At 42.2% G+C, this 14,803-nt stretch overlaps 4 protein-coding genes across 8 annotated transcripts; 2 read left to right on the top strand and 2 right to left on the bottom strand.

Annotated features, from left to right (window-relative positions):
• On the bottom strand, positions 709–3,216 carry LOC109708196 (multiple organellar RNA editing factor 2, chloroplastic-like). The gene is made up of 4 exons (XM_020229840.1): positions 2,649–3,216; positions 2,462–2,559; positions 1,883–1,948; positions 709–1,106 (listed from the first exon to the last, which is right to left on the bottom strand). Exons 1-4 carry the CDS (start codon positions 3,080–3,082, stop codon positions 964–966), a joined length of 741 nt encoding a protein of 246 aa, XP_020085429.1. The 5' UTR covers positions 3,083–3,216; the 3' UTR covers positions 709–963.
• On the bottom strand, positions 3,911–7,158 carry LOC109707321 (serine/arginine repetitive matrix protein 1-like). The gene is made up of 4 exons (XM_020228496.1): positions 7,069–7,158; positions 6,820–6,938; positions 5,927–6,004; positions 3,911–5,800 (listed from the first exon to the last, which is right to left on the bottom strand). Exons 1-4 carry the CDS (start codon positions 7,100–7,102, stop codon positions 3,989–3,991), a joined length of 2,043 nt encoding a protein of 680 aa, XP_020084085.1. The 5' UTR covers positions 7,103–7,158; the 3' UTR covers positions 3,911–3,988.
• On the top strand, positions 7,536–9,517 carry LOC109707921. Its single transcript, XM_020229461.1, has 4 exons — positions 7,536–7,855; positions 8,283–8,388; positions 8,501–8,573; positions 9,038–9,517. Exons 1-4 carry the CDS (start codon positions 7,816–7,818, stop codon positions 9,302–9,304), a joined length of 486 nt encoding a protein of 161 aa, XP_020085050.1. The 5' UTR covers positions 7,536–7,815; the 3' UTR covers positions 9,305–9,517.
• Positions 10,086–14,803, top strand: LOC109708157. 5 transcript variants are annotated; one of them, XM_020229779.1, is made up of 5 exons: positions 10,086–10,244; positions 10,485–10,614; positions 10,831–10,903; positions 12,861–13,164; positions 14,613–14,803. In XM_020229779.1, the coding sequence occupies exons 1-4, from the start codon at positions 10,205–10,207 to the stop codon at positions 13,131–13,133; spliced, it is 516 nt and encodes a 171-aa protein (XP_020085368.1). In that variant the 5' UTR covers positions 10,086–10,204; the 3' UTR covers positions 13,134–13,164; positions 14,613–14,803. The 5 variants fall into 5 exon arrangements, with proteins under 5 accessions (XP_020085368.1, XP_020085369.1, XP_020085367.1 ...); XM_020229780.1 differs by having other exon boundaries at positions 14,594–14,803; XM_020229778.1 differs by lacking the exon at positions 14,613–14,803 and adding an exon at positions 14,092–14,363.

Below are 14,803 nucleotides of genomic sequence, written 5' to 3'. Positions count from 1 at the left end.
GAATTCAAGCAACCGGACGATCGATGGCTTTTATCTACAATAACATTGTCCATATTTTTCTGCTTTTGTGCAAGTGTTTTTCTTTTATATGGCCAGATTTTCCTTTGCCTCTTGGAACTCGGAGAGACTGAATGGCAGTTCTTCTTCTTTTTTTTTTTTTGAATAAACTTTAAATGCCACTTATGTAATTTCACTTTTTTTTATTTTAATATCTTATAATTTAAAATATAACATGTGATTTTACTTTTTCCTTTTCGTCAGCCTTTTTATTAATTTTTTCGTTAAATTATATATAAAAAACTTCATATATCTTACTTATAGTTTGTCGAACATTCACTTGAGTATTCTTTAATTTTAACTTTATCACTGATTTAACGAAAAAAATTAGTGTAGAAAATAACAAAAAAATAAAAAAATAAAATCATAGAGTATGAAAATGATACACTTTCAACCATAAAATATTAAAATGAAAAAAATACAAAACCACATGGATGGTATTTGAAATTTTTTTTTTTTACCCGCTCAGCGGCTATCGACAAACCAGGCATAACAGGCTTGAAGAGGGATTAATTAAGCTTGCTTCATGAAAACCAGGCTTCAACGAACTGGACATACTATTTTCCAAAGGGCGCGAGTGAGAAAGGGAATGATCATGTAACAATGATGCCAATGAAGGCCGCAACAAGAAGCAAAATGTAAAAGAAGAACTGGGGCAAATCATAGGGAACATTTAGACCATTTAGTTATAAATAGAAAAAAAACCATAGATAACTCACAAAGTTCACCAGCCTACAGTACATATTTTAGCTGGGCCATAATATAACTAAATAGTAGATATGATCTGTCTGCATACATCAGTTTGCACAGGTACACACTGAATAAACATGGACAAAATCCCTATCAAAGAAGTCTCTTCAAACCCAGTTGCACACTGCCATCTGCTAAGCCAAACAAGACCCGTGTTCACCGCTGGTTCTCCCTCCGTCTCACATACCGGGTTCTGTCATTGTATCTGGGTCTGTCCTGAGCTCTCTGGGGCACTGGCTCCACCCTTCTCTGCCTCTCAGGTGATCTTTGCACTATTTCCCCATTCACAAACAATTCAGCTGCACAAATTGGAGTTGGAATTGGAATGATTTATTATTGTTCATCCCAGCACAAAGCAAAATATTTACTTGACTATATTATGGTAACCTGGAAATTCAATTGATTACATTACTTGACTATATTAGGGTGATCAACCAAGGCCCATTCAATACATATAGTGTAAACTCCCCGATGCATTCCAGAATATTGCATAACTTATAAAACATCCGATCCTCTATTCTTGTATCAATAGGTTATCTTCATCTTAGGAATCGAAGGACAACACACACACACACACACACACACACACACACACACACACATCATATAACAAATGTATAAAAAAACACCTCTGACATAAACAGCTATAACATGTCTGCTTCTTACTAGCTTGACAATGAATGAGAGCAGGACATTGCAGGCGATCAAATATAGCATAGTATTTCAGACTAACTCATGCGCTACGACATCAACACCGACAACAAGAGTAAATGGATGACGAATAATAGCCCATCAGCAAACAGAATAAGGCATTGCTTCCTAAGGTTTGTCTGCCGTGACAATATGGACTCTATGCATCCGACCGCAAAACAGATAAACAACGATGTGATAATTACTCAATATCTATCACGTTATTCTGCTAGCGAGTCCCAAACCATTCAATTCTTTTAATTGAACCATTCAATTCTTTACATAGAAAAGTGATGTTGTTCGAAAAGGAAATTGCAAATATTTCATAACAAACTAAAAAAATTTCATGATAAAACTCGAAAACACAAAATTTTATATGCCTTACCTCCATAGTCTTTGTTCTCAGGATCAACATACGAGTCCGGAAGCACAAACAAAACACCAGGAAGACCTGTATTGTCAAAGGAAAGTTGAAATCAAACAATTTCTCCTTGAAAAAGAAAACAATATGCATTATTCGAACGAACTCTGCAAGCAAACACCACATCATCATATTTACATTCAGAACCTTCAACATAAATGTAATCATCTCAATAATGAGCCCTTGAGAATTAGAGGTTAAAGCATGTAAAACAAAATGACCATCTGGAACATAATTAATTTCTGCAACAGATTCAACACTGCGGTCTTACAAAGACTCAATTATTACCAAGAACCAAGTTAATCAAAATTCACATATATAGCATCTATTTTAATGGCAATGCACCGTAAACTAACGGGGGAAAACATATGATCTACATGTTACGATCTCATGCTCGCTCTCATCCCATAATTATCTGCTTCACCAATCCATCCACAAACTTAGCTACATTCTTCAAGGATAACATTGCGACTGAACAAATATCTCAACCACAGAGACTACTAATTCCAATACGGAAAGACCGTAAGAGGTGACAATGCAAACCTTCGAGCTTGTTTGAAGTTTCCTCATCAATCTCGCAACCGAATCCAAAGTAGCGCTCGCAGGACACATTGTAGATCTTCCTTTTCGCTTCCTCCTCACTATGTCGGCACAAAACAAACGATTAATTGGGAGCGAAACGGAACAGGCCAAGAAAATCCATGGTAGAAGGAGGGAGGAGAGGGAGTACCTTCCGAGGACCTTCGCTAGGGTTTGGATGTAGCAGTCGATCATCTGCTGCTTGGTGGCGCCCTCGCCGCCGGGCTTGTCCATGACGATGAGCCAGTGCTCGTAGTCGCAGCCGGGGAACAGCGGCGCCATCTCCGTCGGCGGGCGGTCGCTGAACCCGCCGCCGGAACCGGACTTGAGCGGCGAGTACGCCGAGTCTCCCGCGCGCCGGGCCAAGCACCGCACCGAACCCATCCGTGCGGCGGCGCCGGCGCCGGCGGTGGCGCGCGCGAGGATCGGCGGCGACGTGCGGAGGCGGACGAGGCCGGAAAGGGGAGCGGGCGAGGAGCGCGAGGATGAGACGAAGAAGCGCTTGGCGAGGAAGAGGGCGACAGGTGATCGGAAGGAAGCGACGGGGGAGGAGGTGATGGCCCGAGCGGCGGCGGAGGTGGCCATTGAAGCGGCGGACGAAGGAAAAATAGGAGAAGAAAACCTAATCCGGAGGACTTGAGATAGAGAGGCGGGGAACGATGCGATAGATAACGGGGGGTTATAGCCTTTTAGGTGGGTTTGCGGTCTGGGGGACGGGAGAGCTTTTTTTTTACTGGGACGGTGGTGGCAACTGGCGAGGGCAGGCGTGGAATCTGACGGGTGAGAATGTTAGTGCTCTTTCCATCGATGGTCGTGATCTCTGGTTTGATGGAGCGGGACTGATGGCCTGATAAGGGGTGGCTCGCACCGTCAATCTGTCATCAGCCACGGATACTTCCAGAACGAAATGCCCGCGCGGACGGCCCACTTTAAAGCTGGTGCTGGACCGAGAGCCCAGCAATAAATCCTTGGTTTTGACTAATTTTTAAGTTGGTTGAAGCCTTCTGGCATTGGATCAATTTTGCCTTCTTTTAAGAACTGATGGATGGCCTAGAGGTTTTTTTTTTTTTTTTTTTTTTTTTTTTTTTTTTTNAATAGTGTATAATAAAATGTGTTTTCAAAATGAATAAATTCACAAAAAATTATTGCCACGTATTCAAAATCAGGCAGCGCTGTTCCCAAATAAATTCTTATACAGTAATTGACATTACAAGATGAAAAAAGGAAAAAAAAAAAAAGAAGAAAAGAAAGAACGGCAGGAAGAAAGAGTAATTGGCGTTAAAATTAGAGATATTTACAAAAGAGAAATATTTTGGATATCTGTTTTTAATTATGTTGCTGATATTTTGGTATTTAAAAATTTATGATTAATTTGTAGAAGCACTCTAATAAATTATAATAAATATACCAGTATTTTAACAATGTATAAAAATAATAAAATAGAACACCTGCGTAAGTGTTGTTTACAAAATGATACGGAAAATCTCTATCTTATTTTCGTCCCAGCCTGAGAGGTGGCTTCTTACTATCGCCCAGTTTCACGCCACCTCGTCTCCGCAGCCTCTGCCACCAATGCAACTTCCTCAGCCGAAGCCGGCTCGCGCTTCTCCCAACACCGGGCCGGTTCGCTCGGACCGGCTTCCTCCGCCTCCTCCTCGTGCCCCACACGTGGGTCAGCAGCGCTTCGAAGAGCGCGCGCACGTGCCCGTGCTGGTGGTGAGCCGGCACCACTTTCTCCGCCGCTCGTTCCCCGCGATCCTCCTCATCGCTCGCGCGGTGTAGGATCCGACGGAGGTACCCCCACGGGGATCTTTTGTGATGGTTCTCCCGGCGGTGGGCCCCGTCGTCGTCGTCCTCCTCCCCCTCCTCCTGGCTCGAACTGTCGCCGTCCGCGTGTCCCGGATGGTGGTGGTGGTGATGGAAATGGTGGTGGCGGTGCTGGTGGTGGAAGACGATCGCCAGCTTGTTCCTGAGCCGCCTCAGCCGGCCTTCTCGCTGGTCGGCCGGTTTCATCTGCAGGCGGTCCGCTTTGGCAGCTGCAGGTGGTCTCCGACGTCGCGGGCGCCTCTCTTCGGACGCATGGTGGCCCGTTGGAGCTGCTTGACTCGGCCCCGCCTGGTGCCGACGTGGCACGCTGGGACCCACTGCTCGTCGCGGGACCTCTCCTCGGTGTTTGCCGTTCCTTGCTGAAGCACTTGCACTCGCAGTTCTCTCACGAGCGCTCCGCGTCGACGAGTGGGACTCGGTCGCACTTGTGGTTCCGGGAGAGCTCCCTGAGTCCGACGACCGAGTTGTGCTGCCAGATGAAGAGGAGTAACGAGCCTTGCTGGACCTCGTCTTACTCGGGTTTATGGGTGGCCGGTTTGTCCGCGACGGGCCCACCCGATCGGTCGTGCCTCCGTTCTCTCTTTCCACGAGGCGTGAACGTCGACGACCGAGTTCGCGACTCGTCTTAACCCGATCTACTCGCGCTTCTTCGCGACTCGGCGGCTTTTCCGGTGCGGCGATCCTACTACGTCTGCTGGAAAGTTTGACGATTTCCTTTCCCTCAACCTTTCCTTGATCAGCTCGCTTCTTAGGTTGCGAAATCTGGGCCCTCCGATCTGGAGAGCCAGGCTCCTCGAGCCGTCCACCTTTTAGGCTCCCGCTCCTACGTAGCACGTGCACGGCGACGTTTAGCTCGGGCCCGTGAGCGCGCTCTGCTCGCTCCTTGACCCGTGGTTCCTTCGGAAACCTGTTACTCTTGACCCGAGTCAACTCGCGTTCGGTCCGGCGATCTGTGCGGACCCGGCTTGGAGTCCGACCGGGTCGCTCATCTTCTGACTCAAGCCGGCTTCTCTTGTGAGCCGGCTCCCCTGAGTTATAGCCGGCGGCCACCGCAGCATGCTTTGTGGGGCTCCTACAAGGCGGCTTCGCAATTGGCCGTAGATGTTGTTGACGCGTCAGCTCATCAACAGGAGTGATTACATGGTCGGCGTTCTTCCTGGTCTCCGACGAACGGTCGATACCGGCACGATCGAGGTCCCGACGAATCGGACGTTCATGGCCGTGCTTTGAGCCATCCTGGCTAAGAACGGACCTTCGCGACTCGAGGCGTTTCAACAAACGGAGTCCCTCGCGAGATGGGCCTGGGTTACCGCCGGGAGAAGCTTCTGCCGTTGAACTCGCGTGCTCCGACTGATGGCATTTACGGTGATAGTCCAACACTGCGACCTCTTCTACGGCAGAATCACTGGCTTGGTCCAGTCGCCTTCTTTGAGCCAAATCCAATATTGAAGGTGATAACACGGCGCACGATAGCATCTGTTATGGATCGATTACAAGGTCGTTCTTATTAGATCACATTAACCGTACGTGCATGCATCTTTAGTGAGAAATAAAGGTTCAGTTTGTTCTAGATTCTAACGGACGCACACGTACAATTATTACCTTAGCCTGTCTCCTGAGAGCCCGCCGAGTAGCCTCGTCGAGCAGCTTCACTAGAAAAGCCCTCGACTTCTCATCTAGCTGGAGAAGCCGAAACAAACAGAAGCATCATTTTAAGAAGCAATACAATTACAATTACAATCTCAATCATAATTATGACGGATAATATGCTAATATATATAGCCACTAATTGGTTTTGAATCGATCGTCTGTGACGGTATAGCATGTACGAAACTCTGTCAATTGGAACTTTTTCTCTCTGTCGCCATTGTTTTTCCAAACTTGATGGCACAAAATTAACTTCCATAATGTCACAATCTAAAGCACGTTTATATATTCGTTCGACGCCTCGCTGCACTGTATCCATGGAAAAGTAAAATATGAAAACCCTTGTTGGAAAGGTCTGAAAAAGTTTGAATAAGTACTACTTGATAGAGAACGCACAGGTCAGTTTTAGCATTCAATATTGTTCTTCCCATATATAAAAAGGAGAATCAAATGGTTGCATGAACAGCGGAACGGAATTTAAATCACTCTGGAGATGAAATAGGCAACTCTGTGTTTTTTTTTTTTTTTTTTTTTTGACCTATTAGCAAACCTGATTGGTATATTAGAACATATTTTTACACACTCAAAATTAACGCAGGCTTTCGGTAGAGGAAATAAAGTTCTAGGCCTTCCATCTAGATCTATTTGAACCTTCAACTTCTTTTGGCCTCTAAAAATTCATGAAACTGAGATTTTGGATCTGCACTGAGGCTAGTATGCCAAGAATTTTTCCGAGAGTTGGGCACAGAGCGATCAAACACAAAATCACCTAAAACTAAGTTAACAAAACAAACTGTCATTTTGTTTTTTTTGACGTGTGTGAACGAAAAGGAGCCTCAGGGACTCACCCAATCTTCAGTTTCCCGAAGTGTGTTCTCTGAGTCGTTCTCCCTCTTGCGGAGTAGCCCATACAATATCTTCAAGGCATGTAGATCTGACCGCACCTGTTCAAGTTCCAAGTCCTCCGCTACAAATTAAGTGGAAACCCATATTAGTTAGTATCATCACTAAAATCGTGTTGCGTACGTATATAACTAACGCTACTACAAGAAAGATGGTTGTGTTGGAGAGGATGGGAGGAGGGAGAGCGCGCTCACCATTCTGGGTTGTAGAGGAGGCTGAAGATTCCATAGCCGTCGTGCTTTCCCCTCCCTTATTTTATTTATTTATTTTTTTTTTAAAAAAATGGTTTTGAAGAAAGTAGCGTTTACAAATTACACGTTTTGGAGCGGAGCGGAGGATGATTAATCTTGCTCTTGCGGTTAACGCGAGCCTAGCAAACCGACGCCTTCCGTACGGCGGCCCTTGGTGCGGTCGCAGCGAATCTCATCCGTTCATGTCAATCAAAATATGATTGATGATTGATGATGATGATTTTATTTTTATTTTTCACTTCCCTTGATAACGGATGGGCCGCGCGTGGCCCATAGATTACTGGGCGGACTCGTGGGCCGAAAACCCATGACCCTGACACGAGTCTTTCGTCTTTTTCAGGTTCGATGGTGTAAATCAGAAGAGAAACCGTTATTGCTGAGATGTGGACCATTTCTTCTTTCGCACAAAGCTACCTACGAGAGAGGAAGGTGCGTGCGACACCACTACGAGCTAGCTAGAGGAATATTAGTAAAGGATAATTAAGCTACAGTCCCCTAAATTAATTATTCTTTTGCTCCTCCTCGCTTGCCACTCGAGCAAGAATCCCGGAGGGCGAAGTTGCCGGCGGTAGAAGAAAGCACACAATGCCTTTCCTGCCAAAGCGATACTTCACAGCCCATCCCGCTTTACATACTATATATATACAAACTCATTCGCTCTCTTATTTAATAAGATTATAGGCATTCCCCATGGCCAAATTACTCCAAGCCCTATGGGACCGAGCTCAAGGTGAGTATTAATTTGTCCCCTATTTTCTCCCCCGGATTCTAAGTTATTATTATTCTTTCTTTTTTTTTTTCAAATTTGAAATTACTGCTAACTATTTAGATTGTCCAAATGAAAGAACTTACCGGCTGTTATATAATTTATTTAGTTATTATGCCGAAATAGTATTACAATAATCCGTTTCTTCCTTTCTGGTATGCGGTTGGTATAATTCTTCTTTACTTTTGCCCCTTTTAACCAAAAAAAAAGAAAAAGAAAAAAAAGAAATCCTGAAGATAAATGCAACATCCTTGATTGATTACTAATGCGCACAGTATATTTGGTATTTCTGGAGAGTGGTTAAGCATGTGCAAAATGTGATTATCGTTTCTGTACGCAGATTATCTGCATTCAGGTTAATTTCTTATAACGTTCGACTCTTGCGTTGCAGGCAAGTCGCATGTGCGAAGAATATGTGACAAGGTATTTAATGATTGTGCTGATAACAATCGTTTGGATCTAAACAAGCTCCATGTTGCAACTTTGATGGTTTACAAGTAAGAGTATGTTTATTTACGGTAGCCGTAGTTTCTGTGGTTGCTTATTACAATATACTCTTAATTCCGATTGTTCTCTTCACACCGTTTGATCATATCTAATGGCATGCAGTTCTATTAACAAGCAATTACTTAGTCCGCATAAAGAACCTCCCCCTATGTCAAATGTTGCTGCTAAGATACAGGTATGATTTATTCTCAAAAAAAAGATACAGGTATGATTTGAGAGATGCTTTAATTTCATATGAGCATCCGAACAATGTTATGAACCTCGTCATCCAAAAATTCATGGGTATTTTATTTATTTATTTATTTATATATGGGACTGCCTGTGTATCTCCAAGGTATTTCCCAGTTGAAAGTCCCAACAGAAACAAACAGGCGCGGACAGTTTATTTATATATGGGAGACATGAAAAATGTTTGATAACCAATTACTGCTGTACTCGGTCTCACCATGCCGATCAGTGCGAGCTCACCTGCATGAGTGTTACTCTGTAGCTCTTTGGACTACGATACAGTATATAATAATTCGTCGCGCTTCTTTCCTAGTTCTTTTCTGCTTTCTAACCACTCTATATCTATATCTTCGCCGTACTAATATATAACAAACCTCAGGATCAGAAATGTTTTGCTGGTCACAAATGCAGGCTTACAGGTCGAAAGAAATTAACGACCTTAAAAGTGAACAATTCTATGAATTGATCATCGAGTGGATGAGGAACGACCTGCGCCTTATTTTCGTAAACAGAGCTGTGCTCGCATTCCTGGCCGCACCGGCGCTCGCGGTCATGACGAAAAACGCGGCGAGGCGGGTCCCTCGCGTAGGGAGTGTAGTGGAGAAGGTCCCAACCCCTCTTCTATTCTCTGTTTACTCTGTGGGGCTTGTTCTTCTTCAAGATGCCAGGGTGGGCTAGCAGTAGAAAAGTGTTATCACGGACAATGCTACAAAGTACAGATCAATATTGGTACAGTTAATTGGTTGCTTGTAAGGTCGCTGTTATTTGAATAATTTGCAACTTTAGATTGTTGTACTGTTGGAATTAATGAAAAATCCACCGGGAGTTGAATAACTACTGCCCTCAGAGGGGCACGAATGAATGTTCTTTCTTTCCCAGGGTTTTCCCGCAGTTCTTGTGCACCATTAAATAAAAAACACTTTAAGCTTTCAATTGATGAATATAAAACATAAAAGATGCTCTCTCTCTCTCTCTCTCTCTCTCTCTCTCTCTCTCTCTCTCTCTCTCACTCTTTTGGCAGTTTTGAGTTTTCATAGAGAAAAGATTGTTTCATGTGCTACTTGTGATCACTAATAAAAGCAAATTAAGTTGGCTTTGTATCGGTCTATCGAATGGGGACGCTCCCAGGCTCCCAGCCCACATCTTTCTCATCTTTAATTCTGGTTGACCCGTGCGTGGACCGCTCAATGTAGGCCGTACTTGGGCTTGAAATGAAGTTCCCGGGCTCCGGCCCGCCCTGTATTATTAGGCCGGAGATTTGGTCCAGATCGTAACTGGGCGCGTCGTTCTGAAAAGCGTGAACCCTGTCCAAATTTATTGCGGTGGCCCCCCACTCCCCAGGATGGACGAACAGGAACAGCAACCAAACACGCGGAATTTCATCATGTCTCCCTATTTTGGATCATACATCGGATCCACGCATCTTCTATCCTATTGGACTTTTTGTACACACTTGTCCAAACCATTAACTAAGCCACAGTCACAAGATTCTCAACCCCCGCTTCTCCTCTCGTCCCTTTTGTGATTTCCTTCCTCCTCCTCCCCCACTCTCTCTCCCCCCCTTGTGTGAGAGGAGACATGGGGCAGGTCTTCGCCACTGTTCAAGAGAAACTACAAGGTACTAATCTCTCCTCTTACTCCTCCTCCTCCTCCTAATACTCATCCTTAGATATCTTCACCTTAATTCTCGATCTGAGAATTTATTTGTCATATTAATTATGAGAAAAGGGATAAAAAAAGAAAAAAAGAAAAACCAAAAAAAAGCCCTAACTCTTTTGGCGGACTAATCAATACTGCTACTACTACTACTACTACTAATAGTAATAATAATAAACTTTGTGGTGCGGTGGTGGGTTAGGGAGGGCATGGAAGGAGAGGCAGGTGAGGAAGATAACGGACAAGGTGTTCGACCACTTCAAGGACGAGTCCAAGCAGGACCAAGCCCTCTCCTTCGAGGATCTCTACATCGCCGTCCTCTGCGTCTACAAGTAATTTACCACCCATGCCTCCTCTATCCCCCCTTGTTCTCAAATTTTCCATTTTTCTTTACAATTGTAGTCGCAATTTCCCATCACCAAGAAAAGCAAAGCTGCTCCTTTTTTTCTTTTTCTTTTTCTTTTTTTTTTTGGTGTGCGCGCTTGTGTGTGTGTGTGTGTGTGTGTGTGTGTGACTCCTTTTGTCTTGGTTCTTGGATATGCACGTAGTGACATCAACAAGCACTTGCCCGGGCCCCACCAAGACCCCCCGTCCAAGGAGAAGCTGAGAGCCATGATGGAGGTATATCTCCTTCAAATTCACAATATCCTACCTTCGATTTACTTGGGCTTATATATGTGGGTTCTGTGTGGCAAGTCCCCTTTCATTTATTTGATTGCTCTTCTCTATTTCTGGATTTGATTGTGGAAAACCATTTACGGCGAGAAATAAAAGTCACCAGTTAGTGAAAGTCATGGCGGCAGCAGTAATAGAAGCTCTTTCTCTTTTAAGAGAAGAATCTGATATCTTATTTTCGACCTCCTGTACGCTGGTTAACTGTTGGTTTAAGTTATCAATCGATTATTCTGCATTTTGCATTTGTTACTTACGCATCGAGTTTTTGTACTGTAAGGCATGGACATGGATGATTTTTGTGTCAGCCTAGCAGTATGTCAAAATATGGCTAGAATAACATTGCCGTGTTTGGCAGTAGAACTTCTTGCCAATTTCTCATGGTGGCCGTCTATTTAGACCTTCTGTAATGTGTAATTTATCCAGTTCTTTTATTCTTTTTGCAAGTTCAGGATGTAATACCTCTAATTAGAAGTTGTGTAGATCATATATCGAGGTATTGAAATATCATATATGATAAAAAGTTACCAGATACACATCCCATATTTTAGCTTTTTTCTTTTTTTTTTTCCTTTAAAGTTTACTTTATCAATTCATAATCTTTGGTTCAATTACACATGATGGTTTTTCTTATTACCTAGTCAATTTGTAACCAAGCCCTTAGATAAACTAACAAAAGGGGAAAAGGAAAGGAGGAAATGGTTCGGTGGAAATTATTGGCTGTTAATCAGTCAGTCTGTTTAAGGTTTTTTGCACTTTCGTCCTGAGAAAAGAAAGGCTGATGCATCGTGCTACATGGTGGTGTTTGGAACTGTGCTAAAATTGACCGGGCTCCTTACTTATACTAGCCTGACCCTGGCTCGGGCCAGAGATTTAGAACCCTAACGTAAAACCAATCCTAACTCGAACTAACTATTTGATTTCTCCACTAAAGTTACATGGGCTGGAGATTTGATATGGCCATTTTTGCTGAATTCACTGTTAAACCCATGAGATTATGATGGCTACTCTTGCTTCTTCTTCTTTTTTTTTTTTCCTAACTTTTAGATTTTATGAGCCTCCTTGTTACGTGATTAGTCCATGTTTCTCTTTCACCCTTACAGCACTGCCTATTATATGAGTATTACTGTACTGCCACAATATGCGAAACCTTCATCCAACTCGTAAGTTCATGACATATAATATTTTTATTCTAATATACCTACAGAAAACTGCCACATATGTGTGGACTCATAATTGGTTACAACCTAATTTGTGAATTATTTTAGCTAGATGCTACTTAGATGCTTATATTTTTCTTTTTATGTTATATGTTAATAGTTAGTGCTGCTTCCGTTCTAATAATCCGCTCTTATTAATTTGCTCTGTCTCTCAGATATTTTAGCTTAGGCATCAGATGTGCTTTGATTAACTATTTTTTCTGAGCATGAAAATGCTATGGTCTATTAAAACTCGTTCATTATCCTTATCAGCATGATTGCTAGCCAGTAAATTTTTGCTAAACCATCTTCTTTTAATGTCGGGTCATTATTAGTATGAGCTATATGTTGTTGCTGTAGGTCGACATGTTTCTGCATGTAACGATAGTAAAGCTGGCACCTCTTTTTCGTGTGACAAACAAATAAATCAACTTTAACATGGTTATGCCAATATCTTCTTCCTGTACATTGCCCAAGATTTTTAATGAATTAAATTTGGTTGTTGATTGAATGATTACTTATTATTAACCGCTCCCATTTTATCTGGGAATCGCATGTTAAATTCTATGTTGGAATACTAATATTTTTGACTTTGTTGTTTTAGTAATAATGTGCTTCATTATCCTACCGGATGTCGTCAGCAGTATTTTTACTATGTCAGAGCACAAGTACAGCTATTCATTCTTTTTGCACGTGTTTTTGTGCAGGAGTATGATATTAACCTCGATGGGCTTCTCGACCGCGAGGAGTTTGCTGCTTTCATCAAAAAATTGACCGCCGACTCCTTAAATGCAATCAGCGTGAAATTGATAATTGCATTGGTGGTGGCGCCGGCGGTGGCGCTTATGACGAAGAAGGCAACCGAGGGTGTTCCGGGTGTTGGCAAAGTGGTGCGGAAGCTGCCGAATTCGGTCTATGCCTCCATCATCACACTTGGGGTGGTACTGGTCCAGCAAAAATCTGAAGAGGGTTTTGAGTAGACCACTCGAGAATTGGACTCTACGTAACCTGGTATGTATATTTTATATATCTTGTAAATAAAAAATCAGTTTAATTTTCAAGGCTTGTTATTGTTATCTGCTGCTGCACTTGTTTGTGTCAACTATTATTTTCTAGCTGTGCAGGAGGAAAATAAAAAAGCTTTATAGACCTTTATTATGTTTCCTGCTGTGAAGTTTTAGATTTTAATGTCTGATTGCATCATTAAATTCTGTTACGTTTGAAACCTTTTCTATTACATACTTTTATCATCTTTTTCTCCTGTGGCCTTTCCTAGTAGCCTGCTTGTAATACATTTGTCTAACATCAGTTCTTTTTTTTTTTTTCAAGTACTTCTACAGAATCTGCTACTACATATGATATGTCAGTTTATGCATAGATTTTACTGTAAGCTCTTCTTCTATCTTTAACGAATGCCAAACTATGATCTTTAGTCTATCGTAGGTGGGGAAAATAACAGAGTCATCAAGGGGGTTTTATCTCATATGGCCTTGAGAAATTTTAACTAAGAGTAATGTTCTACCTATACATCTATGCTATAGGTAAATTCTAGCATGACGACTAGAATTTATTTTACTAAGATTTTTTTTTTAACCTGTCTTAGTAATGTTTTGAACTAAAAATCTAATAAAACTTTTTAAACTATTGAATTCCAAGGATGTGAGATGTACTCTCTATATGGGATTTACATGCGGCATTTTCCTTTTAGTAAAAGAACCTGAGATCTGTTTGGGCCAGATCTTATTAAGTCACTGGGCCTCAAATCAATTTTGATCGATGGGCTTTGAGAAAATGCCACGTCAGCAGGATGACAATTAAGAGGTGCCTGATCATTTGGGGAGCAGGGTGCCCCTATATTTATATGCATGTGTATCCATCCTCAGCAAAGGTTTTCCCTTCTGTGTATAGCAATATATTTTGCATCTTCCTCACTTGTAGGCTCCAGAAAAAGACCCCATCCTCTTTAAGTGAACTCCATGCGGGAGGAATAAGGATCTCCACAGTAGCCTATCTGCTTTATATCCTCCCTATCTGGTGAATCTGCAATTTTCATGCCACCCGTCTTGTCCTCGAGTTTGTGTAGCATCTAAAACCAACTGATCCAGATCAAGGAGTTAACCACTCATTCATACATTCTCTGCTATTGCGGTTATCTGTTAGCTGTAAAGTTTCATTATTATTATTATTATTTATTTATCTGTTATACTTTATATAATGCCCTCGATTTGCCTTCGCCGACTTTGTACGGCACGATGTGTTTGGACTGTCGCCCATTATTTGTGGAGTCGTAAAATTATTACCTTCAATAAAGAATATAAAACTTTTTGTTTATGCACGCTGCAGCAGTATTATGCTGAGGGCGTCGAAGAGATTTTAATGAAACTATTATCTAGTGTTTCTTAAATTATCTCTAATTAAACATATTTGTCTGTATGCGAAGGCTTTTAATTTACGTGCAGGCTCGTATGTGCATAGGAGCCATATATATGGACACGCTTGTTCCAGTATAATTGGAGAGGCCTCTCCTTTTTCTTTTTTTTTTCCTCGTTTATTTATCAACTATTAAAGAACTTATGTTGGTTGGTATCTAGTGTAAATTAAGACGAATCATTAACGTGTGATAATACATTAGTAATTTTTCACTGGATCT

The sequence above is a fragment of the Ananas comosus genome, linkage group 3 (genome assembly GCF_001540865.1).
Source record: "Ananas comosus cultivar F153 linkage group 3, ASM154086v1, whole genome shotgun sequence".
NCBI lineage: Eukaryota > Viridiplantae > Streptophyta > Magnoliopsida > Poales > Bromeliaceae > Ananas > Ananas comosus.
This window is presented reverse-complemented; position numbering and strand designations above follow the sequence as displayed.